General features: G+C 49.0%; 2 protein-coding genes and 1 long non-coding RNA gene across 14 annotated transcripts in view; 1 reads left to right on the forward strand and 2 right to left on the reverse strand.

Annotated features, from left to right (window-relative positions):
• Maneal (mannosidase, endo-alpha-like) overlaps window positions 1-8,558 on the reverse strand; it is a 25,700-nt gene extending 17,142 nt beyond the window's left edge. The window contains exon 1 of the mRNA XM_030253395.1: window positions 8,474-8,558. The gene's annotated coding sequence lies outside the window, so the exon portion shown is untranslated. The remainder of the gene's footprint in view (window positions 1-8,473) is intronic.
• Window positions 8,559-9,149: 591 nt separating this feature from the next.
• Epha10 (Eph receptor A10) overlaps window positions 9,150-25,319 on the forward strand; it is a 36,272-nt gene continuing 20,102 nt past the window's right edge. For 4 of the 12 annotated variants that reach the window (XR_003954924.1, XR_376312.2, XM_006503027.2 and 1 more), the window contains exons 1-5: window positions 9,150-9,600; window positions 11,521-11,585; window positions 13,154-13,832; window positions 21,712-21,867; window positions 22,324-22,674. Coding sequence is in view for 5 of the 12 variants with exons in the window: in XM_006503027.2 (XP_006503090.1) it covers window positions 9,495-9,600; window positions 11,521-11,585; window positions 13,154-13,832; window positions 21,712-21,867; window positions 22,324-22,674 (1,357 nt within the window). In the remaining 7 variants the exon portion in view is untranslated. Of the gene's footprint in view, window positions 9,601-11,520; window positions 11,586-13,153; window positions 14,551-21,711; window positions 21,868-22,323; window positions 24,788-25,319 lie in introns of those variants that run through there. The other 8 variants (XR_003954919.1, XR_003954922.1, XR_003954923.1 and 5 more) reach the window with 6 other exon arrangements.
• On the reverse strand, window positions 18,508-22,402 carry 1700125G02Rik (RIKEN cDNA 1700125G02 gene). Its single transcript, NR_040651.1, has 3 exons — window positions 22,100-22,402; window positions 18,928-19,049; window positions 18,508-18,601 (listed from the first exon to the last, which is right to left on the reverse strand). It is a non-coding gene; the product is annotated as an RIKEN cDNA 1700125G02 gene (long non-coding RNA).

The raw sequence follows: 25,319 nt of genomic DNA on the forward strand, positions 1-25,319 counted from the left end.
TATAATAAATAAATAAATCTTTAAAAAAAATAAAAAAATAAAAATTTACTTTCGTTTTATGCACACGAATGTTTTGCCTTCATGTATGCATGTGTACCATGTATGTGCGGTATCATAGGAAGCCAGAAGAAGGTGTCTAATCCCATAGACCACGAGGCAAGGACCGTGTATATGCTGGAAACCAGACCCAGGATCTTTGCAAGAACAGCAAGTCTGAGTCGGGTGGTGGTGGCGCATGCCTTTAATCCCAGCACTTGGGAGGCAGAGGCAGGCGATTTCTGAATTCGAGGCGAGCCTGGTCTACAAAGTGAGTTCCAGGACAGCCAGGGCTACACAGTGAAACCCTGTCTCAGAAAAACAAAACAAAACAAAAACAAAAACAAACAAACAAACAAAGAACATCAAGTCTTCTTAACCACTGAGTCATCTCCTTACCCTATGGCCTGTTATTTTAAAAGATGTGTTACTTTTGGAGTGTGAATGTGTGTTTGTGTGAATGCGTGCCATGCATGCAGTACCTATAGAGGCCAGAAGAGGGCATCTGATTCCCTGCAGCTGAAGTTACTTGTGTTGTGAGAAGCCTGCTGTGGATGCTGGGAGAGCAGCAGGCACTGTTAACCCTTGGGCTCTCTCTCTAGGCCCAGTCTCAGTATTTGAATCCAGAACTCTCTCCCAACACATCAACTCTCAAATCAGTTGTACTTTATTTGCTGTTGTTAGATTCATCTGGCACACTGTACTTAGACATTTGAATTTCCAGTTGTAGGATTTAAATTGCGTTCTCTTTTTCTTTTTCATTGCTAGAGATGAAACCTCAGGTAACACATTATCAGACAAGAGCTCCACCTGAGCCCTGCTTCTAGGACACACCTTCCTTTGTAGTATTTCTTTTTTGTGCTGGGGACTTGGCATATCTTTTTGGTGACCCTGAGAAAGCTTTCCTTTCTTGCTTGTGATTTGGTGACTGATTGCCACTTGACCGCCATCCCAGTACAGCATCTTGCTGCTCAACACAGATGTACTCCATTCTCTTACATCTCTCTCTGCCTGAGCCAGTGTGGGCTGTCGGCTGGGTTTCCGGTGACATCCAGCTGAAAACCGCTCACAGTTAGTGTTCAGATGTCACCCTTCATCAGCTGCAGCAGCTCAGACCAGTGTGATTTAAACATCCAAAGAGGCCCGGCATGGTGGCACATGCCTTTAATCCCAGCACTCGGGAGTCAGAGGCAGTCGGATTTCTGAGTTCGAGACCAGCCTGATCTACAAAGTGAGTTCCAGGAGAGCCAGGGCTACATAGAGCAACCCTGTCTCAACAAAAACAAAAACAAAACCAAAAAAAAAACCTGTCTCAAAAAAACAGAAAAAACAAACAAAAAAACCCACCAACATCCAAAGGGGGCTGGAGAGATGGCTCAGCGGTTAGGAGCGCTGGCTGCTCTCTCTAGAGATTCTGAGTTCAATTCCCAGCAACCACATGGTGGTTCACAACCACTTGTAATGGGATCTGATGCCCTCTTCTGGTGTGTCTGAAAATAGTGACAGTGTCCTCATTTAAAAAAAAAAAAAAAAGATAAATCTTTAAAAAAAAAAAACAATCCTAAGAAGTGGAACATAGCCCATGATGTCACTCTCCTCTCTTAAAAAATATTTATTATTTTATGTACATAACCATTTTGCCTACATGTATATATGCATGCCACATGTGTGTCTCATGCCCTCAGAGGTCAGAAGACAGATTTCTAGGAACTGAAGTTACAAATGATTGTGAATTGCATAACATGGTTACAGTTATCTGAGGTGCTAAGAACTAAACTCGGGTCCTCTGCAAGAACAGCCATTGCTCTAAACCATGGAGCCACCTCTCCAGCTCTTGGTTTTGTTGTTTGTGTTTTGAAGGGAGGTTTCATTATGTTTCCCAGGTTGACCTTGAACTCAGAGTTCTCCTGTTTCAGTCTCCAGCATGATGGAATTATAGGGATTTGCTACCACTCTTGACTACGCATCTCATTGCTGATGGAAAGTTATTTTCTTAGACCCTTAATTCAGAAGGTCAGGGATGTAACTTGTGCCGGGATGAAGACGATTAGCCCATCATAATCCTTATTGATCTTGGAAATTGCAGAGAAGTCGATTTCTCTGAGCGAGGATTAGAGCAAGAACATCCGAATCAACCCAGGCCATGTCAGCATCCTGAGATAGATAGGACAGGTGAGGCATAGGAGGGAGGGGGGGAGGGAGGGAGGGTGATGTCAGCATCCTGAGATAGGACAGGTGAGGCACTCGAGGGAAGGTGACTTGAAATTTAAAGTGAATTGTCTGAGATGTAACAAATGGGTGTTCTTACTTATTAGAAAGAAAATTGAGATAAGGTTTTGTGTAGCTGAAGCTGACCTCAGTTCATTTGAACTTCTGGTCCTCACGCCCATATCCCGATTGCTGCCATGCGGGGTACATCACTACACTTGGCTTCTGCTGTGCCTGGGATTGAATCCAGGGCTTTCCACATAGTAGGCAAACACTCTACAACTGAGCTACAGCCCCAGCCCTGACTTCACTACTTTTACATTTGTTTGTTTGTTTGTTTATATTCTTTCACTTGCTTAGTTATAACTTTCCTAGATATAACAAAGAAGCTTTATTTAGAATGGACTGATAGTTTAGATTAGAAAGGAATACACTGTTGTGATTGACAGGAGCACAAAAGGGGAGGTACCTAAATTTGTTGGTTTTTGTTTGTTTGTTTGTTTGTTTGTTTAATATACATGTGTGGTGGTTTGAATGATAATAGACTCCATAGGCTCATAGGGAATGGCACTATTATGTATGGATGTGGCCTTGCTGGAAGAGATGTGGTCCTGCTGGAAGAGGTGTGGCCTTATTGGAGGAAGTGTGTCACTGGGGGTGGGTTTTTGAGGTTTCAGATGCTCAAGCCAGGCCAAGTGTCACTCTCTCTTCCTGCTGTCTGAAGATTTGAATATGGAACTCTAAGCTACTTCTCCAGCACCATGTCTGCCTGGATGCTGCAATGCTTCCCACTATGATGATAATGGACTGAACCTCTGAACTGTAAGACAGCCCCAGTTCAATGTTTCCTTATGAGAGTTGCTGTGGTCATGGTGTCTCCTCACAGAAAAGAAACCCTAACTTAGAGAGTATGTATGTATGTATGAATGAATGTATGTATACATGTATGGGTGTGTATGATGTATGGATACATGTGTGAGTGGTAGCATATGAACAACATGGTTTGCATATGGAGGTCATAGGACATCTAATGAAAGTTCAGTCTCTGCTTCTACCATGTGAGTTCCAGCAATCAAACTCAGGTCATCAGGCCTTTACTGGTTAAACCATCTCATTGATTCAAGAATTACAAATTTTGCCAGGCGGTGGTGGTGCACTCCTTTAATCCCAGCACTCGGGAGGCAGAGGCAGGCGGATTTCTGAGTTCGAGGCCAGCCTGGTCTACAGAGTGAGTTCTAGGACAGCCAAAGTACACAGAGAAACCCTGTCTTGAAAAACCAAAAAAAAAAAAAAAAAAGAATTACAAATTTTATTAATAGATATTAACACTGTTAAAAGGGAGCACTGTGTAATGGAGTTTAAACAACAAACAAACAAACAAACCATTTATTAGAGAAACACATGGTGGTACACCCTGTCCTTTGTACTAGGGGCCAGCCAAGGGATTTGAAGGTTTGAGGCTATCAGAATCTGATACCATCAAACCCCAGAATCCTCCAGCCCCTTCCTCACCATCTCACAGCTGCTTCCACATCATAGAGCAACTCCCCTGCATAAATCCTCCTGTAGGAAAGCATACGAGAGGCATAGTTACAAACAACTCTGACCCCCTGGGCAGTTCTCACTCCTCGCCAAAAATTAATGCACCGCTTCTAATCCCAGCAGTATAGATTCTGAGCTAGTGTGGCCATCCCCAGTTTCCCAATGCATAGATTCCTTCTTAACGCTGTCATGTCAGGTTTATAAGCCTGGACCATAATGAATTCACTGAGGTAAATGTCACTTCTGATACCACCTAGCAGCTGTCCGGGTGAGTCCTGATGACACTCCCACATCTCCAAGGTCATTTCTTTCAGACTTCTTTGCTTTCTGGCCACTCATCTCAAGCAGCTGTGCCATTATCCCCCACTGTCTTTTCCTCTACAGCTCTTTACCTAATTCCGTCTTTCTTCTTATCTCATCACTTAACCTTCCTTTACCTTTCTTTCCTCCCCTATTTTGACTTTAATTAAGAGTGTAGTTGAGGGGCTGGCAAGATGGCTCAGTGGTTAAGAGCACCGATTGCTCTTCCGAAGGTTCCGAGTTCAAACCCCAGCAACCACGTGTTGGCTCACAGCCTTCTGATGAAATCTGATGCCCTCTTCTGGAGTGTCTGAGGACAGCTACAGTGTACTTACATATAATAAATAAATAAATCTTTAAAAAAAAAAAAAGAGTGTAGTTGAGGCCGGGCATGGTGGTGCACACCTTTAATCCCAACACTCGGGAGTCAGAGGCAGGCGGATTTTTGAGTTCAAGGCTAGCCTGGTCTACTGAGAAACCCTGTCTCGAAAAACAAAAAACAAAAACAACAACAAAGGGGGCTGGAGAGATGGCTCAGCTGTTAAGAGCACTGATTGCTCTTCTGAAGGTCCTGAGTTCAAATCCCAGCAACCACATCGTGGCTCATAACCATCCACAATGATATCTGACACCCTCTCTGTTGCATCTGAAGACAGCTACAGTATACCTAGATGTGATAATAAATAAATCCTTAAAAAAAAAAAAAAAGAGTGTAGTTGAGGATTCTGTGCTGGGCCACATACTGATCTTAGATTCTAAAGCTGGGACTAACGGCCCACATCGGTACCCTCGGCACTTGAGAGATAGAGACAGGACCATCAGGAGTTTGGGGTTGTCCTCACCTACATAGGGAATTGGAGGCTAGCCTGATCTACATGAGCCCCTGTTGAAAAGGGTTTGTTTGTTTGTTTGTTTGTTTGTTTGTTTGTTTAAAACTCCATTTCATTTATTTACTTTTGAATCAATTATCTCAGAAATAACTTGTCTGGGTATGTTGACTTCCTCAGGACAGTGAAGGAGACAGACAAGGGAAGCATCAGATGAAGCCTCCCCCCCCCCCCCCCCGAGTAAAGCTCTGTACTGCTCTGTGGCCCCACAGCCTTCCTGAGAGCAGAACCTGCTCCCGAGTTTCCTTGTGCACTGTGAGTTTTCTCCATGGAGGAGATGACCTTCTCTGCCTGCTGAGATGCTCCCTACACCGGTGAAACCAGACTTCACACACTTAGAAATCTTCTCAGTAGTGCATAGATGGATGTTATAATAAAGTTGGATCTCCATCCTGGAAGGTCACTTGAGATTATCTTCAGTGTTGGTTGGGTCTCATAGTCCATAGAGGTTTCCCACTGTGTGTGGCCTTAGAGGGCAGCATCGTTGAGGAAGCCTCGCTTACTCCCATCATACTTCAAGAGGGAGCCTCAGAGAAATGGGAGAGAAAACAGATGTTTCCAGGGCAGCCTTATTTCTTACTCCAGGAAATGAAGGCTGCTTAGATCCTAGAGATGCCTGTCACAGATTACCTGCTTACAGGCAGGAAGAGTAGGAAAGCGACCGACCCATGGCCTGAGTATGAAGATGCAGCCACAGGGAAGTCTCAGGGCAAGCTAAAGTTGAAGTGTCCAGACTGGGAGGTGCAGAACCATGGACAGAAACCCAGACATGGAGCTCCTGGGGCCTGAGGGTTCATTCAGCACCATGGCCAGCCTCCCACCCCACCCCCTAGCCCCTTTCGCACCCCCTTCCCCCTCTCTGAGCTATTTTAGAAAAGGGTTTAACCTAGGCTGTAGGTTGACAAGCTCCTAACACCAAAAGGCTATGATAAATAATGGTTTGATTAAGGCTGGAGAGATGGCTCAGAGGTTAAGAGTGCTGACTGATCTTCCAGAGGTTCTGTGTTCATTTCCCAGCAACCACATGGTGACTCACAACCATCTCTAATGGGATCTGATGCCCTCTTCTGGTGTCTCTGAAGACAGTGACAGTGTATGTATACAATAAATAAATAAATCTTTAAAAAAGTAATAATGGCCGGGCGTGGTGGCGCACGCCTTTAATCCCAGCACTTGGGAGGCAGAGGCAGGTGGATCTCTGAGTTCGAGGCCAGCCTGGTCTACAGAGTGAGTTCCAGGACAGCCAGGGCTACACAGAGAAACCCTGTCTCAAAAAACCAAAAACCAAAACAAAACAAGTAATAATGGTTTGATTAATAGGAGTACCATCCTGAGGTATGGTGGGAGGAGGGATGCTTCCACTCTGCTGCTGTCTTCTAAGGCCACACACAGCATGAAAACTGTAAGGACTGTGAGGACTGATTCAACACCAAAAGTCTCTTCCAGGATGCAGATCCAACATCCATCTATGTAAAATAGCTTGTATTCTCCTGTTTTCATTGTCATAGCAGAGACTTACTGCTGAATAAGCTCGCCCCTTCCAGTTCTTTCTGAACTCTGCCTGGCTGGTTCAACTCAGCCGTTCTGGCCCAAACTCCTCTCCAAGCTGACTGATTCAAACTGGCTTCTCTCCGCTTCTAACTGGATTGCTCTGCCCGACCTCAAGCCAACTCTAGCAATCTGTTCTGATCTTCTGGCTCCTTCTCATTCTATGGCTCGTTCTGTGTCTAGTTTGTTCTCTCTTCAACCTGTCTTTGTAAAGCTCTCCCAGGAAAACTGCCTTGTCTGACTGAACCAAATTCAACTGACCTCTCCTCACTGAACTACCCTCTCTTTCCTGTCTACTCTCAAGGGCGTATGCTCTCTCTCTGACTCTTCCTCATTCTTTCAGATATTACTCTGATTTGTCACTTTGTCTGGATTAAAATTCCTCTACACATCTACACATTACTAAAAGGATTTTAGTAAATGTGCAGAGTCTGGTGTCACAGGGAGTAAGTATCTCAGTGGACAGAGACGTTCATCTCCTCCATGAAGAAACTCACACTGCACAAGGAAACTCAGGACCAAGTCCTGCTCTATAGAGGGACATGGGGGCGAGGAGCAGTAAGGAGCTCTGCAGAATTTCTTCACCAGCCTCCTAGAAGAGTTGGGTCTACCTTGGAGAAACTCCTATTACGATCTGGCTGATTTGCACAAATCTGCAAACACGAGCACTTCTCTGTTTTGTTTTTATTATATATAAATGAACTGCTCACAGGAAGAATGAGAAGGATTGGTTCACTCTTCTCCCTCCGCTCCTCCCATTCCTAGGGTTTCTGTCTGGCAACTTGTCCCCTCTGTGCACAACAGAGTCTCCCAACAGCCAGAAGTGTCTTATGGGCATCCTATGTAGCCTTGCCTGGTTAATCTCATTCATCTGTCGGCTTCTGAAAGATTCCTGTGTGGCTCCGAGGGAGCCAGCCTTTTGGTTTTGTTCCCAGGGTCGAAAGCTTCTGGCTGAGGTCCCTGTAACTCAGGTAAGAAGCCATGCCTGAGTCCTTGTCTACTTCCGAAGAGATAGGACCTGGCTTTAAAGAAAGTGGGTGAGGGGAGGTAGAGTGAGGACTCATTTGGAAATGAAAGAAGTCCTGGGTCTCTAAGCAGCTTCTATAAATACCATCTCCCAGCTCTGGGGGGAGGAGGAGGGGAAGCTGATCGTGAGGAGAATGAAAAGAGGAGAAAGGTGGGAGATACAAGAATCTTTCTTCAGGTAGGTCTTATTTCAGAAACACTGCCTGCCCCTAGGAACTAGACAGAGGCCACACCTCCTTTTGCTTCCTCAGAGAGCTGCGTCTCCCAATGTCTCAGCCCAGCCCTTCCTGATGCCCTTCCTTCCCAGAGGCAAAGGAAGCCAATTCCTTCATCCACTCTCCATTACTACTGTCCAACAACTGTACCTGCAGTAAGTTCTTTTGCACACACACACACACACACACACACACACGCACACGCACACGCACACACACACACACACAGAGAGAGAGAGAGAGAGAGAGAGAGAGAGAGAGCCCTCACAAGAATGCCTTGTAAATGACCAGTGATCTATGATGGCATGAATTCCCTTTAAATTCGGTGCCCAGAGGTATGGGGTGTGGCAGAGACAAGTGACTCGCCCAGGTATCCTCAGCACAGAGCATGGTTTTCAGTAAGTGTTAGCTGGAGAGGTGAGGAGTACACATCTAAGCAAAATGTGCAGGTGCTGGACCCCCCCCCAAGTGCATGCATGACCCCCCCCCGTGCATGAGTGACCCACACTCCAAGCTTTTCTGGCTGCTGTAGCACCTGAAGAGAGAGGGGCTTCGCCCCACCCCCACCCCGTGAAAAGCCACAAGGTGGATGCAACTGCCTCCCATCAAGTTCAGCTCAAATGGTGAAGCTCAGCTGCTTCCTTCGTCCTAGAGGGCCCCAGCCCTCTTCACCCCACCAGATGGTTAAACCTTCAGCTCGCAATAAGTGACCTTCATTAAATAGAGGTCGTGTCCCACGCTTCCTTGCGGCTTCTTCAGCTCCAGCTGAACTCTTCGGAGGACTGCTCCGTCTCTCTCCCAGGGACCTCAGATTCCAGGTGCTGCATTTCTCGTCATTCTCCTGGGGTACTCAGAGGAGAACCCCAGCCTCTGTGGGCAGAGGTTGTGGGGTATGCTGCTTGTGTGTCTGGAGAGCAAAAGCAAGAACCCGGGAAGCGGATTTTTGGTGCAAAATCTGCCACTGCCCGCCTCTCAGCGTCCACATGGTTTCCCATCCTGGGAAGCAGTGCTGGTAGGGTGGGACCCTGTCTCCAATTTGACTCTTTTTCCAAACAGCGTCTGGAATCGGCCAGTGTGTGTGTGTGTGTGTGTGTGTGTGTGTGTGTGTGTGTGTGTGTGTGTGAGATGAGGTTGGGAGAAAAAGGAGGAGGGATCGAACCGTGAAACGTTGGGAACCGCAGATACAGGAAGAGGCCAAGGGCTGGGAGACACCAGCGCTCCCTAGAGCCTGAGGTCAGGATATCAGGCTCGGAACCCCCCCTACAAGTCCTGAAAACAAGGGTGCTCCCAAGGCTAGCTAAGAGGCTGCAAGTGTCACCGCTTCCCCCGCGGACCGCCCCTCCGTAAGCCACGCCCACAGTGCCTACTTCTCAGGATTCAGGGAGCTAAGGTTTAAGGGTCTCTAGTCCACCGACGCCAGCTTGTCTCGCTCGCCAGCAACCCTGCTAACGCTCAGAGCTGCCCTACCCCCACGGTTTGGAGATCTTCGGGACCCTTGGTTTCCCCCTCCAGCTGGGCGTTCCGCCCCTGGCCTACGAAACCCCACCTCCTCATCCTCTGCTGACCCGGATTGGTGGACCTCCCGCGGCGATGCCTAGCGATTGGTCCCCATGGATGATGGTGACCAGCGAGACTCCGCCCCAGCCGGCGTTGGGGTCTGGGGGCACTGCTCAGCGGTGCTGGGCTGGCGAGGCTGGAGCCGCCGCCGCACTGACAGCTCCGTCTGTGGACCATGGAGACTGGCGCCGGTCCACACCCGCTGCGCCTGTTCGTCTGCCTGATACCACTCTGCCTTGCTCTGCTTCTGGGACCTGGGCGCCCCGGGACCGCCGAAGAAGGTAAGGTGGGTTGTGCCTGGGAGCCTGAGATGCCAAAAATTAGGGAGTTGGGGAGGGGGCTAGGAGATTGGAGTAAGGATTCGTTGGAGAGACTACTCTGTGTTGGGGCTTGAAACCAGCGGGCAGCAGAGCGGGAAAGAACTAAAGAAAGAGGGGATGTTGTCTAAGCGATAGAGAAGAGAGGGGTATTGAGGAGCTTAGGTCTGGAGACCTAAGAGGCTGAGAAAGAAAGGCTAGGGACCACAAGAGCCCGAGGCAGGTTCAAGGGCCGGTGAGACGGACAGGCTGAGTGATTGGAGGTGGGAGGTGTGGGGGTGGGGAGATGAAGGGAGCAGAGAAGCCGAGGGGATGCGGCGAGACCAGAGCATGAGGCGGGATGGAGACTAATAGCAGGGGCCTGCGGGGATCGCAGTGTGGATAGCCGGGGGTGGGGTGGGGGGTGGGGGACTGGATGCTAATCCCGCGGGCTGCGTCCGGACACTGCTCGAGGTGCTGCCCGTGGAACTGTCCGCAGTGCTGAATCGAGATCGAGTCCCCCGCGCGCGGTCCGCGTTGCGGAGGATTTGGGTCTGTCGGCGACATTAGCACCGGAGTCTTGCCTATGCGCTTGGAACTGTATGTTCAGTTGAATCCAGACGCGTCACAACCAGGTGCAGAACCTGAGATGCTGGAACAGACTCTGCCCGCAGGGTCTGTCCTGGCGCGGGATGGCAGATGCCTGCCAGGATGCAATTCCCAGGCACGGTCGGTGACGAAAACCCAGCACACTGTCAGCTGCCCTGCCCACCGTCGCGGCAGAGAGTCAGTCTCTCTTGGAAGCTCTCACCTTGGAAGCCCACCCCCCTTCCTTACCACTCTAGGGAAGTAATTTTCTGAGATTTGGAGATGGCCTGGCTTCCTGTCTCTAAGCTGAAAGCTCTACTCTCCAGACCCAGGCTTTTCTGAGCCCAGCTGATGAAAGGATGCAGGCTGCTGCTCTGTCACATCCTGAGGGAATAAAGTGACTCCAAGCTTTTCTGGTAGGGAGGAGGTGGAGAGGGTCATGGATTATGTGTGAAAGGGCCCATGACATTCTTTCAAAGGCAATAGAAGTGGCAGCCCCTGGGAAAGGGGCTGAGCAGAGAAGCAAAGAATTCTGATGTTTTCTGTTCCACTTCATTTTCACCAGAGGCTCCAGGAGACAAATGAAAAGAGTATTGGTCTCCTCCACGACCTCAGATCTGAGTGGATTTGGGGTACACCCAAGGATTTCCAGATCCACTCATTTCCTCCTGCTAGCTGACAGATAATATAATAAATTATATAAATTATATAGATATAATTTGGGGAATTTGGAAAGGGCGGAGAGGGTCACCGGTTTCTATCCCTAATGTGAAAGCTGACCTTAGAGCATCCGCCATGGATTCGCTGGAAGGCTGATAAAGGTACTCGCTTCAAGAAGAAAAAGGAAGAAAGAAAGCCAGGATCAAATTTCCTGAATTTGTTAATGTTGCCTTAAAAGGGGGGGGGGGCAGGACAGGCAGTGTGACTGTGTAGTTTGATATGAAGAGATGAATCTGGATTGGAAATTGGTTCCATTGCAACCACAATGGCCCTCATGAGGGCAGCAAGACTTGGAGCCAGAGGAGAAGGTTAGCATGGCCACAGAAGCAGAAGCTGGAATCAGACACTGAAGACAGAGGAGAAGCCATAAGGCATTCCGTTGGTGGTCATTAGTCACAAGCCTCAGGGAATGAAAAGAGGTGCCTTCGGTGTTCACGGTGGCTGCCCCTCTCCAGATTTGAGCTACTCAGATCTTCCGGGGGTTTGTTTCATTTCCTATTCCCTCCTGTAGCTATCTGTAATGAATCCAGCACTGGATCCCACCCTCCTAGTCTGACAGTGTGGCTTTCTGACATCCCTGTTCTCCCCTCCCCTTAGTTATCCTCCTGGACTCCAAAGCCTCCCAGGCTGAGCTGGGCTGGACTGCACTGCCAAGCACTGGGGTAGGTGTTAAAATGTCCCTCCATCCCAAGGACCCTGTAGTAGCCCAAGATCAATCCCTTCAGAACCCTGTGTTCACTTAGGATCAAAATGTACCACACAAGCTCCTCACCCACGTTCATGCAGGCAACCTTAAATGCAGTGGGACACACACACACACACACACACGAGTAGGAGGGGGACTTGCTGGGAAGTGGCTTGGTGGTAGGGGGAAGGGGATAAGAGAGAATAATGGGGAGATATAGTTAGAGTACATTAAACATGAAATTGTGAAAGAATTTAACATTTTTCAGTTATTTATTTATTTATTTATTTATTTATTTATTTATTTATGTATTGTGTTTATGTGTCGTGTGCACATGGAGGTCAGGACCACCTGTGGGAGTCTGAGGATCAGACTCAGGTCAAGCTTGAGGCGGGTAAGAGCCTTTACCCACCAAGGCATCTCAGCTGCCCGTGAGAGGATTTTTAAAGATGCACACAGAGTTCATGCTCTCCAGAGCCCTTCTAGAAAAACACCAAGTCTCCGGTTAGTCACTCAAATAAACAAACAGGAGAACTGGCTGTGTCTACGTACAGAAATGTGAGCTCCGTGGAGCAAATGCTGCCCACTGCCTCACACACAGTCGCCCTCTGAGAGGCTGTCAACTATTGGCAGAGTAGGCAAGGTGGGGGGTGGGGTGGAAAGGTCACTGTGTCTGTCTGTCCAGTCAAGCAGGTCTCCTGCTTCAACCTCAGCTTCCTCGTCCACAAAAATAAATACTGGGCTTGTTTCTCAACACACATGTTAATGTTAGGACAGTACAGGGAAGATCAGTGTGGCCCCACTCAAGGACAACATGCGAAGGCTGCATATTTTTAAAAGAAGAGGACGCCAGGTATGACAGACAGCTCACATCTGTAATCCTAGGACTTTGGAAGCTGAGGGAGGAAAATTGCTGTGAGTTTGAGGCTAGCCTGGGATATACAGTGAGATCATGGCCAGCCTGGGCTACAGAGTGAGACTTTTTTTTTTTTTTTTTTTTTTTTTGGTTTTTCGAGACAGGGTTTCTCTGTATAGCACTGGCTGTCCTGGAACTTACTCTGTAGTCCAGGCTGGCCTCCAACTCAGAAACCCACCTGCCTCTGCCTCCCAAGTGCTGGGATTAAAGGCGTGCGCCAACCACCGCCCGGCGAGAGTGAGACTCTTAAAAAAAAAAAAAATCACAACTGGCTTCCTGGTACATGCCTGTAAGCCCAGCTACTCAAGAAATTGAGTCAGGAGGACTGTGAGTTCAGCCTGCCTGACTTAAGAGTGAGTTAAAAGCCAATTTGGACAACTTAGTTTATGTAATAAAAAAAAAAAAAAAAAAAAGTAAAGTGCTTGCCCAGCAAGCCCAACGACCTAGGTTCAATCCCCAGTACTGGAAAGCGGGTGAATTGGTGAATTGATGAAGCGATTCCTCATCCTGCATTTTGTCATCTTAGGGGCTTGCATTACAGGGGCCTGGAAGGCAGGAGAAAGGCAAAGGTAGAGAAAGGCCAGTGCTTAAGGCCAGACTCTGAGGTGTCCTCTGTATTGTTGCCTCAGTGGGAGGAGATTAGTGGCGTGGATGAACACGACCGTCCCATCCGCACGTACCAAGTGTGCAACGTGCTGGAGCCCAACCAGGACAACTGGCTTCAGACAGGCTGGATCAGCCGCGGCCGCGGGCAGCGCATCTTCGTGGAGCTGCAGTTCACACTGCGCGACTGCAGTAGCATACCAGGTGCCACGGGCACCTGCAAAGAGACCTTCAACGCATACTACCTAGAAACCGAGACCGACCTGGGCCGAGGGCGTCCCCGCCTAGGAGGCAACCGACCCCGCAAGATTGACACCATCGCAGCTGATGAGAGCTTCACGCAGGGTGACCTGGGGGAGCGAAAGATGAAGCTGAACACAGAGGTGCGTGAGATCGGCCCCCTCAGCCGGCAAGGCTTCCACCTGGCCTTCCAGGACGTGGGTGCGTGCGTGGCGTTGGTCTCGGTGCGTGTCTACTACAAGCAGTGCCGCGCCACAGTGCGGGGCCTGGCAGCCTTCCCCGCCACCGCAGCTGAGAGCGCCTTCTCCACGCTGGTGGAAGTGGCTGGAACGTGCGTGGCCCACTCGGAAGGGGAGCCCAGCAGCCCTCCCCGCATGCACTGTGGTGCCGATGGCGAGTGGCTGGTGCCTGTGGGCCGTTGCAGCTGCAGTGCAGGATTCCAGGAACATGGTGACATCTGTGAAGGTATCCAGGGCCCCAGAGGGATGGGATAGGGACATATCGTGCAGATGGCAGGATAGAGCGTGCTCTGGGTGAAGAGGCAGGAGTAGAAGTAGAGAAGCCATGGGCAGAACTGGGAGTCAAGACCTTTTGTGCACCTTCTAGCCAAGACTGGAAAGGAGAATCTGATCCCATATTAAGGACGCATTAGGAACCAGGGGTAGTAGCATAGGTCTGTAAAACCTAGCCTCAGATGCTGAATCAGAAAGATTGGGCACATAGTGAAATGTCGTCTCAAACAAACCAACCAAATCAAAACCAAAAATGTACAAACCTATATTTCAGGCAATATGATGGGTTCCCATTACCAAAGAGGTGAGTGCCTGCATTACTGGCAAAGTTAGGAATGGGCAGTCAGGATCAGAATGCAGGTTTGCCTAGCTCTGCGGGTCTACTGCTCCATCACGCCGCCTTCATGCATAGCAAAACATTCCACAGTAGCCCAACCCTGTACAGGCCTGTATTACAGGGACTTCACCCGTGACCATGTTCAAGCGAGGCTGGCAGGGGACATCTCAGAGCTTAAGAATGGCAAATGGCGCCGGGCGGTGGTGGTGCACGCCTTTAATCCCAGCACTTGGGAGGCAGAGGCAGGCAGATTTCTGAGTTCGATGCCAGCCTGGTCTTCGAAGTGAGTTCCAGGACAGCCAGGGCTAATCAGAGAACCCTATCTCGAAAAACCAAAAAAAAAAAAAAAAAAAAAAAAAAAAAAAAAAAAAAAAAAAAAAGAATGGCAAATGGCAGCTTGCATCTCATGGCTCCTAGGATCTCACTCAGCTTTCTGAAGTAGAACTGCGGGGCTAGCTGGTTCCCTGGGAGGGGAGGCGGGGGGGGGGGTCATGGCTTTGGAGCTACAGGGTAGGATGGGATCTAGAGTGTATGCATTTAATCAGAAAATTCAAAAGACTGTATTCTCTCTGTTTCTGTCTCAGTCTCTCTCTCTCTCTCTCTCTCTCTCTCTCTGTGTGTGTGTGTGTGTGTATGTGTAGTGTCATGCCATGGAATGCAAGTGGAAGCCAGAGATACCCTCACAGAGTCAGCTCTATCCTTCCACTGTGGATTCTACTATTGAACTCAAGTGGTCACACTAGACAGCAATTGTCCTTACCCACTGAGCCATCTCATTATCCACTTTCTAATCCAGGTCTTTCTCTGGGTGTCAGGGTGATAGAAATGCATCAGACACAGCCACGACTCTTGAAAAGCTCAGATCTGGATGGAAGGGGGCAGAGGTTGTTTCTTTTAACTCATACGAAAGTGATACGTGCTATAACACAGCTGCAGAGTGGTAGGTGTCAGCGGAAGTCATTAAGCTTGATGTTGTCATTTCACCTGTTGCTATGATAAAAATACTCCGACCAGAAACAACCCAAGGGAAGAAAGGGTTGATTTCAGCTTACAGGTCATTGAGGAAAGTCAGGGAAGGAACTCAAGGCATAAAACAGAGGTAGACTGCTTGCTGGTTCATGTTTGCCTAGCTTTTTATGCAGCCCAGGACCATCTGACCAGGGAATGGTACCTGCATCCACTAGGCTGGGTCCTCCTACATCTAGACACTATAGCCCAGACATCCCATTGCTAATCTGATCAGAGAAATCTCTCAGTTGAGCCTCAGGTAATGCTATGCCCTGTCAAACTGACAGTTAAAGCTAACCAGGACACAGCTTCCATACTTACTCAGTCAACCGTTCAAATGAGCTGAGGATTGTCTCCAGCTGTATCCTCTCCCAATATTATTATGGGTGTGGATGTATACAACTGTCTGTTCCCTGAGAAATGGTGGTTAATATGAAACCCAGAAGCAAGAATCCTTCTGAGCTCTCCCAAGCATCCGATTCTCACTGAGTCCTCTATGCCTGTACTACAGTGGTCTGACAGTGTTTCTGTGCTCAGGCATTGATCTCGGCAGCCCTGGGGTCCATGGCAGACCGTGGAAATGTGGAGTGACTGCGTGTCTCAGTTTTCTTTCTGCTGCTTTGATAAATAGCCTGATAAAAACAACTTAGAAGAAAGGGTTTATTTGGCTTCTAATTCTATCTTACAGTCTATTGCGGCGAGGAAGCCACAGAGAACTGGTCACATTATATACACAGCCAAGAGCAGAGAGCAACAAATTAATTCATGACTGCTAGTGCTCCACTGGCTTTCTCCATCCTATTCAGTCCAGGGCTCCTGTTCAGGAAAGGTTCCATCCACCGTCCCCATGGGCCTTTGATTCCAGCACTGGGGAAACAGAGGCAAGCAGCTCTAAGTGAGTTCAAGGCTAGCCTAGACTACATAATGAGTTCCAGGATAGCCAGGGCTATGTAAACAGACCCTGTCTCAAAAACAAATAGGTGTTTTTTTTTTTTCTACTTTCATTAATTCCGTCAAGACAATCCCTCACAGACATTAGGAACAGCTATCCTTAATCTAAAAAAAATCCTTTGCAGGCAGATGCCCCAGAAGTCTGTCTCCTAGATACCATCTTGACAGCTAACGTGAAACCATTACACCACAGTGTGTGTCCTACCCACAGAGAGCCCCGTTCTGAGGATGAGGAGAGTTTTCCAGAGAAAGGGAGGTTTTTCTTCCTGGTGGCTGGGAACATTCTGCAGAGGCATAGTGACAAAAAGGAACAGAGTGGTTGGTACTAAATAAGTAACCTAGGGTGGTTACTGCAGCGGGCACGTGGGAGTGTGAGAATCCATAAGCTGGAAGAGGGGCGGGGCAAGAGAATCACAAAAGAATGATGAAATAAAGACCTTATGCTTCAGGCCAATGAGGACGGAAACCAGCATGTTCAGATTTATACTTTCAAAAGAACGCTCAAGCTGCATCAGCCAAGAGAGGATGGGGGAGGGGAAGCATTGGAGGACAGAAGGGAGGAAGGAGGGTGGACCCAATAGTCCAGGAGACAGACTGAGCTGTGAACTGAAATGGTAGCAGCCATCTTTGAATCATGAAGACAGATGGAATGGAATGGGATGGGATGGGGTGGGATGGGATGGGATGGGATGGGACGAGATGGGGGACATGGTGTGGAAGACTTATTGTCTCGGCACCTCCTGAGATGCAGGAAGAATAGGGTTCAAGGTCATCCTGGGCTACATAGTGAATTTGAAGCCAGCGTAGGTTATATGAGACTCAATCTAAAAAACAAACAAACAAAAGACCCCAAAGGGGCAAGATGGCTCAGCAAGCAAAAGCATTTGCTGTTCAGTCTATAGCCAGCAAAAATGTTTGTTTTTTTTTAAAGTGGTTTTCACATGCCTTTAATCCAGTGGCTCTCAGTTTTCCTAATGCTGTCACTCTTTAATATAGTTCCTCAAGTTGTCGTGACCCCCATAAAATTGTTCTCGTTGCGACTTCATTCATAACTGTAATTTTGCTTCTGTTATGAACTGGAATGTAAATAGTTCTGGAGACAGAGATTTGCCAAAGGGGTAGAGACACGTAGGTTGAAAGCCACTGCTTTAGTGCCACACTGTGAGGCAGAGGAAAACAGCTATCCAGGATAGCCTGGTCTACATAGTGCGTTCCAGGACAGTCAGGGATATATAATAGATCCTGTCTAAAAAGAAAGAAATTAGAGGAGGCATGCTTAAAGGGTAGAAAAGGGAAAGCAATAACATGGTGGCTCAGGGAGATGAGCATCAGGAGAGGGCATGGTGAGCACTCAGGAGGTCAAGGGTTGGACAGTGGTCACTTGGTCTTGGCAAGAACAATTTCAGCTGAGCAATGGAAAGAACAGGCTGTAGTCAGTCAGCTGAAGAATAAAGAGCCCTGTAGAGCAAGAGTCAAAGTATCTAGATGTGTAGGGATCCCAGACAACTCAGTTGGTAGCGCTTCAGCCTTGGGGATGTGGCTCAGTTGGAAGAGTGTTCACTTGGCACCCATCCACAAAGCCCTGGGTTTCAGCCCAGTACCACATAAACCAGTCATGGGGTACATGCCTGTCTTAGTCAGGGTTCTATTCCTGGATAAAACATCATGACCAAGAAGCCGTTGGGGAAGAAAGGGTTTATTCAGCTTACATTTCCATACTGCTGTTCATCACCAAAGGAAGTCAGGACTGGAACTCAAGCAGGTCAGGAAGCAGGAGCTGATGCAGAGGCCATGGAGGGATGTTCTTTACTGGCTTGCTTCCTCTGGCTTGCTCAGCCTGCTCTCTTATAGAACCAAGACTACCAGCCCAGAGATGGCACCACCAACAAGTGGACCTCCCCCCTTGATCACTAATTGAGAAAATGCCTTACAGCTGGATCTCGTGGAGGCATTTCCCCAACTGAAGCTCCTTTCTCTGTGATAACTCCAGCCTGTGTCAAGTTGACACAAAACTAGCCAGTACAATGCCTATACCCAACACTCAGGAGGTAGAGACAAGAGGGTCAGAAGTTCAAAGGCACCCTTAGCTAAATGGTGAGTTTGAGGCTATCCTGAGCTATGTGAGACCTCACACACGAGAGAGAGAGAGAGAGAGAGAGAGAGAGAGAGAGAGAGAGAGGGAGGGAGAGAGAGAGAGAGAGAGGGAGAGAGAGAGAGAGAGAGAGAGAGAGAGAGAGAGAGATCTCTAGAAGCCAGGATCTGAAGGGAGACGAGACAGCATCTTCAGCAGAATGCTGGGTTGACAGAATCTTTGTGTGTGAACATATTGTTTGAACAGAAAGTGAGCTTTTATTGTAGAGCAGCGACACTTGTTTATGTGCTGGGGGAGAGAGCCGGTGTCACACCAAATGTGTGCAGGGAGCGATCTGTTCAAGAGAAAAGAGTGTTTTATTACTGACGTGGGTTAAAATTGCTGACGCATGTTGCTAATAAAAAGCAGGACAACTTTTAGTCAGCTTTAGGATTGTTTTAAAATAGTCTATAGTTAGAGCCCTTATGCCTGCATGGAAATGGACTGCTTTTTCTGCTCCACCCCCAGTGACATCACTGTAAAAAGGAAGCAGGCAGAGAGGGTTGCAAAGACCAGTAAAGAAGATGACAGGGGGAGTGTTGGCTTTGAGGAGGGGTGGAAGCCAGGGGTCCAGGGTGGAGCTGGATAGCTGTCCTTAAACAGAGGGTGGCTTATCCCCACCTCTAAGACTGCAGGAGAGGAGATATCAGTCAGATGGAGGTGTTGGTGGTTTCTATAACCAGCTGTTTGGGGGAGTTACCAACTCACGACCTCTCTGTGTGCTCTGCCAGATGTGGAGTCATCTGTAAGAGGGTGGGGAAATCAGATTCCTGTCTGTCTTATGGTGTGTCTTTAGAACCTAGAATACCTGGCTCGTAGCAGATGATAAACTCATGGATGCTTCGAGACTGGAGAACTCTGGTTTGTGTTGTGTTCCCTCTCTTCGGACTAAGACCAGATAAAAGTCGCTTGTAATGGCATCATCTCTGCCCAGCGCAGTGGAGGAGATGGGGGAAATCTAGGACAAACTTCCCAAGGGAGGTGCTGTTGGATCAGGACTTTGGAGAGATACACAACTCAGCTGCTGAGGAAGAGGGTGTGAGATATCACGGGTCAGAAGCTCTCTGTGTTCAGGGTAGGCATGGGGCACGTTGGGTGGGAGTCTGATGGAGAAGGAGAGGAAGGGACCAGAAGTGGTGGTCAGGTTTGCACTGGTCCCTTCAGGTGGTCTGAGTGTCTCTTGTAGCCAAGTGGACACTTTCTCAAAGGTAGAGGAGGGAACAAAGCTAAGATCTCCCCAGTCTTTAGGATTATGATTAATGTCATGATTATTTTGGTATTTTATTTGGTTTGAGACAGGGTTTCTCTGTGTAGCCCTGGCGGTCCTGGAAGTCACTCTGTAGATCAGGCTGGCCTCAAATTTAGAGATCTGCCTACCTCTGCCTCCAGAGTGCTGGGATTAAAAGGCATGTGTTACCACTGCCCGGTGTCCTGCTTTTTCCTTAGTGACCTTGGTTCTTGGTCCTGCCGTAGTCACCATGGGAATCAGTGAGATTTGGCTTCCCTTTAGGGAACACAGACTATTATCAAGTCTCTTGTGGGTCTGCTTGCTGATGCTGTACAGATTACTGGGACCCACTTGGTGGAGTGACAGGGTTCACTCTACACGGAACACCTAATTTGGGCTCCTCCTATGAATAGCCTTTCTTTCTGGTGGAAAAAGCCATCTGAGAAGGGTAGAGTTCTTCCCAAGAATTAATCTCCCTCCCTGCTGTTGTTCTGTCTTCTTGGATCCAGCCTTCCATCCCTAGCTAAACTAGAGGAAAGGCCTAGGGAGACAGGTAGGACCCAGCACAAGAGAGGGCAGGAGTCAGGAGTCACTGCCCCAAACCTGACTGAGACCTTTTTAAAAATGGGTATTTAAGGCAGGGAGATGGCTCAGAGGTAAAATGCTTGCTGCACCAGCCTGAAGGTCTGAGTTGAGATGCCCAGCATCCACAAAATGTTAGGCATGGCATAACTTGTCTGAAACCCCAGCACAGGAAGGGGACAGCAAACCCCAGAGGGTTTCTGGCCAGCTAGAATAGCTGAGACCCTAGGCTTCTGATTTGTCGAGAGAGCCTGTCTCAAAAACTAAGTTGTGCAGTGACAGAGGAAGGCACTTGACGTGGAGCTCTGGTCTGTTTGTGTTCACAGATGGGCAAGCACACCCCCTGCACACACAAATGGATAAAATAGAATCAGATAGGTGTTCAGAGTATGGTCATGCCTGGCCTGTGATTCCAGCATTCAGGAAAGGAAGGAAAAACAAAAATTCAAGGTTGGGCCGGGCGTGGTGGCGCACGCCTTTAATCCCAGCACTCGGGAGGCAGAGGCAGGTGGATTTCTGAATTCGAGGCCAGCCTGGTCTACAAAGTGAGCTCCAGGACAGCCAAGACTATACAGAGAAACCCTGTGTCGAAAAATCAAAAAAAAAAAAAAATTCAAGGTCATCTTCAGCCACAAGGACGGTTGAAGGCCAACCTGGGCTGCACGAGAGCCTGTCTCAATCAGTCTGTTAGTCAATAAAGTGTGTGTTTATTTGTTTCTTTGGGTCTCAGAGGGAGAAACAGTAGTTACTACTACTACCATATCTGCAGTCCACACAGATCATATCTGTGTTTTATCTCAGTCAGTCCTCCTGAGGCAGGTATTCTACACAAGGTTTAGGAAGATTAACCGACATGCCCAAGGCCACCCAGCAAATACGTGCATGTGTGGTGTGTGTGTGCGTGTGTGTGTGTGTGTGTGTGTGTGTGTGTGTGCAACTCAGCTATGAACCTGAGCCAGCTTGAGTATCAGCCTGTTCCTATCCTAGGTTGGGTGGGTGAGTGAAGGCAAGGACAGCGGAGTCTCCTGAGCAGTCGAAGTCACAATAATCTAGGAAGCCCCTGGGGCACCAGGCAACTCCACCCCTCCACCTGCCCAGCTCTGCTCTCTTCCTCCCTCCCTCCCTCCCCCTCCTCTGCTCTGTCTCTCTCTTCCTTCCTCCCTACCCCTCTCTGTGTCTCTCTGTGTGTACACATGTGTGTTTCTGCCTGCCTGCCTGTATAAGTGGGATTGTGTATCTGTTTCTGAGTAACAGGGCCCAGCTCCTGGAGGCCCCGCCCTTCTTTTCTCTTGCTCCCATCAGGATTGCATCTTTGACCTTAGGCTGGGGTGGGAATCCCACTAATGGTGGAGCACTTGGCAGCTTAACCTCTCCCAGCCTCACTTTTCTCTTCGTAACCACGGAGATGGAGTCAAATGTATTCACGGGAGTGAACTGTGTCACCATCCCCTGCACACACAGCTTTTGTTAAGGGCCAGAGGAGACTGAGCTAAGAGCTGTCACCCCACTTTCCTCACTCTAATCCAGAAAAGGCAAGAATACAGGGTGGGGCATGGTCAGGAAGGAGATTTCTCCTCACCAACCCCTTCCCACAGCTTGTCCCCCAGGGTTTTACAAGGTGTCCCCAAGGAGGCCCCTCTGCTCGCCCTGCCCGGAGCACAGCTTGGCCCTGGAGAATGCTTCTACATTCTGTGTGTGCCAGGACACCTATGCTCGCTCGCCCACCGACCCGCCCTCAGCTTCCTGCACCCGTGAGTTTCCCTTCTGACTGGGCTTGGAGAGGGGGAACGCCACCCAGGAAATACTGAGGCGGGGTGGGGTAGGGTGGGAGGCGGGAGGTTGCAAATTGGACTGACAGGGCAAAGAGGAAGGCCTGGGGTGGGTCTGGAAACCTGGGCTTGGGACTCGAGGAATCCAGAAGAATGGAAATGGGGGGCAGGATTCTCTGTGGGTGGCCGTCTGGGGAGTACCTTCCCCATTTACCTCATCTCTTCCTGAGCCTGGTTGGGACGTCCCTCCTCTCTGTCATGCCCTCTGTTCCCTGTGACCATGTCACATCCCGGTCCCCTCGATCTCCGTACCCGCGCTGCTCCCCACGTCTGCCACCTTCCTTACTGCTCCTACGCCGGGTGTCCAAGCCCCGCACCACCCCCCATGAGTCCCTTGGGTCCCTGCCCGGTTCCACTCAGCGCCTCCCCATGTCGCAGGGCCGCCGTCCGCGCCGCGGGACCTGCAGTACAGCCTGAGCCGCTCCCCGCTGGCGCTGCGGCTGCGCTGGCTGCCGCCTGCGGACTCAGGCGGCCGCTCCGACGTCACCTACTCGCTGCTGTGCCTGCGCTGCGGGCGCGACGGTCCAGCGGGCGCGTGCCAACCCTGCGGGCCGCGCGTGGCCTTCGTCCCGCGCCAGGCTGGGCTGCGGGAGCGCGCCGCCACGCTGCTGCACCTGCGGCCGGGCGCGCGCTACACCGTGCGCGTGGCCGCGCTCAACGGCGTCTCAGGCCCGGCTGCCGCCGCGGGAGCCACCTATGCGCAGGTCACAGTGTCCACCGGACCCGGGGGTAAGGCCGCGCGCCCCATGGGAGACCGTCCCCCACTCCCAGGTGCAGTTCCCTCGCAAGCATCCCAAGGAATTCAGGAACCCACGTGACTTTCCCCCCCAACTCTAATCCCGGATCCAGGTGGTGCCTAGATGTCCCCACTTCTCCCCTCCACCCCCTTTGCGAACTCAGCCACCTTGCAGGAGCAGGGACACAGGCAGGTTCAGAACGCAGGCAACAGAGTGGTGGCGCTACTCTGAGTTTCCAGCGGGATGAAAACCACCTTTGACATCACACCCTCCGCATCCTTGACATTTTCTTCTGATTTGTCTCTCCTCTGGTGCACACTTTCAAGTAATCCCTCGAGTGCCCTCTGCAAGATGGATAAGCGCATACGGTGGCTTTCCCATCTGATTGGTGTGTGACCCTCCTTCCCTGTCTTCTGTGACCCTACCCTGTCGGTTGGGTTTCCAGCGAGGCCTGGGGTGATTTTCATTCTTTTGTAAGTACCTTGGGTGTAGAGATGTGCACACACAGGGGTGTTTGAATAATTTCTTAGCCTGCCGATGAAAATGAAGAAACATAGCCAATATGATTTCTTTTCACTCTCGCCTGGCTGAAGCACAGTAGACCCTTTGATCCGAACTTTCTTTTTTCACTCCTGGGGAAGTTTTCTTGGTAGCTGCTTTGAGTGGCCTCCCTATGTATCTCTTAACCCAATCTTTAAGCCTTGGGTTTTCCATCCCTTTTCTCATTCTCACATTCTCACATCTTGTCACTTTTTCGCTCTTAATCCCTTTCCTAGGACTTTGAGAGCGATTTCCCAATCTACCTGGTTTTCTGGGACACTTCTGTTCTTTATTGTTTCTGTTGGGACTTAACCCTTGCTATTGCGTTTACATTTTGAACAGGTCAAGGCCTGAGAGTGTAGCTCAAAGGTGTCACATTTGCCGAGCACGCTAGAGGCATTGGGCTTGTTCACAGGTAGCAAAGAAGGAAGAAAAGAAACAGAGAGGCGTGTCCAATCCCAGCACTCAGTTCAAGGTCATTCTGACACACAAAATGAATCTGAGCTCAGTCTGGGCCACAGGAAACTTTGTCTTAAAGAATAAAAGTGTGGCCAGGCGTGATGGTACACTCCTTTAGTGTTGGTACGTGTGAGAGACAGAGACACGCAGAATCTCTGTTAGTTTGAGGCCTGCCTGGTCTACACTGGGAGTTCCAGGACAGCCAGGGCTATACAGAGAGACTTTGCCTTAAAAGGAAAACAAACAAGCAAACAAAAAACCCAAAAATCAAACCAACCAAAACAAAACAACCCAACTAGTATTATCGCTACAATGTTTTATACATACGACTATTTCTATAAAACTCTCTCTATAATATGTATATATGTATGTAACAAATATAATATTTACACATAGTATATTATTATATTTTCTCATTATTTTATGTTCCTGAGTGTTCTGCCTGCATGTGTGTCTGTGTACCGTGCTTGTGCTTAGTAGCAACAGAGCTCAGAAGAGTATACTGGATCTCCTGGAACTGGAGTTACAGACAGTTGCTGTGAGCTGCCATATGGGTACTGGGAATGGAACCCAGGTCCTCTGGAAGAGCAGCCAATGTTCTTAACCACTGAGCCACCTCTTCAGCCCCAGGCAGTGTCTTATGTAGCCAAGGCTGGCCTCTTGAGTTGGCTGCTCTGGTCTCTACCTCTCAAGTGTTGGAATTTTAGGAATAGCCCAATCTACATGGTTCTAGGAAGCAAATTACGGTTTCCTGCATGCTAGACAAATGTCTACCAACTGAGACTGGTCAAGCCTGTACACCCCCTTTTGTGCATCAAGGTCTCACTATATTCTTCTGGCTGGCCTAGAATTTGCTATGTAGATCAGGCTGGCCTCAAACTCATAGAAATCTACTTGCCTCTGCTTTTTGAGTCCTGTGATTACAGTTTTGTGCCATCATGCCTGACCCTTTAAAAATATTTAATTTGGGGGCTGGAGAGATGGCTCAGCAGTTAAAAGCACCATCTGCTCTTCCAGAGGTCCTGAGTTCAATCCCCAGCAACTACATGATGTCTCAACACCATCTACAATATGAACTAGATCTGATGTTCTCTTCTGACATGCAGGTGAACACACAGATAGAGCACTATATACATAAAATAAAGAAATCTTTTAAAATGCATTTACTTCATTTTAAATGTATGTGTGTATCTGAATGAATTTATGTGTACCATATGAACATTCATGCGGGTGCCTGCAAAGGCCAGAGTGTCTGACACCCTGGAACTTCATCTGATGTGATGCCATGAGCACTCTAACCACTGAGCAATCTCTCCAGACGCCACCTACCTTAAAAAAAAGAAAGAAAGAAAGAAAAAAAGAAAGAAAGAAAGAAAGAAGGTCCTAATCTTTAGCCCAGGCTAGCCCCTTAAATTCATAGCAATCCTTCTGCTCAGATGCTAGGATTTCAGGTGTGATTACAAGATTACAAGACATCACACTGATTTTTTCCAAGACAGGGTTTTTCTGAGTAGCACTAGGCCCCAGCTGTCCTGGAACTTGCTTTGTCAACTAGGCCGTGCTTAAACTTAAGAGATCTGTCTGCTGATGCCTCTTGAGTGCTGGGATTAAAGGCACGTATCACCACACCCCGCTGAA

The sequence above is a fragment of the Mus musculus genome, chromosome 4 (genome assembly GCF_000001635.26).
Source record: "Mus musculus strain C57BL/6J chromosome 4, GRCm38.p6 C57BL/6J".
Taxonomy (NCBI): Eukaryota; Metazoa; Chordata; class Mammalia; order Rodentia; family Muridae; genus Mus; species Mus musculus.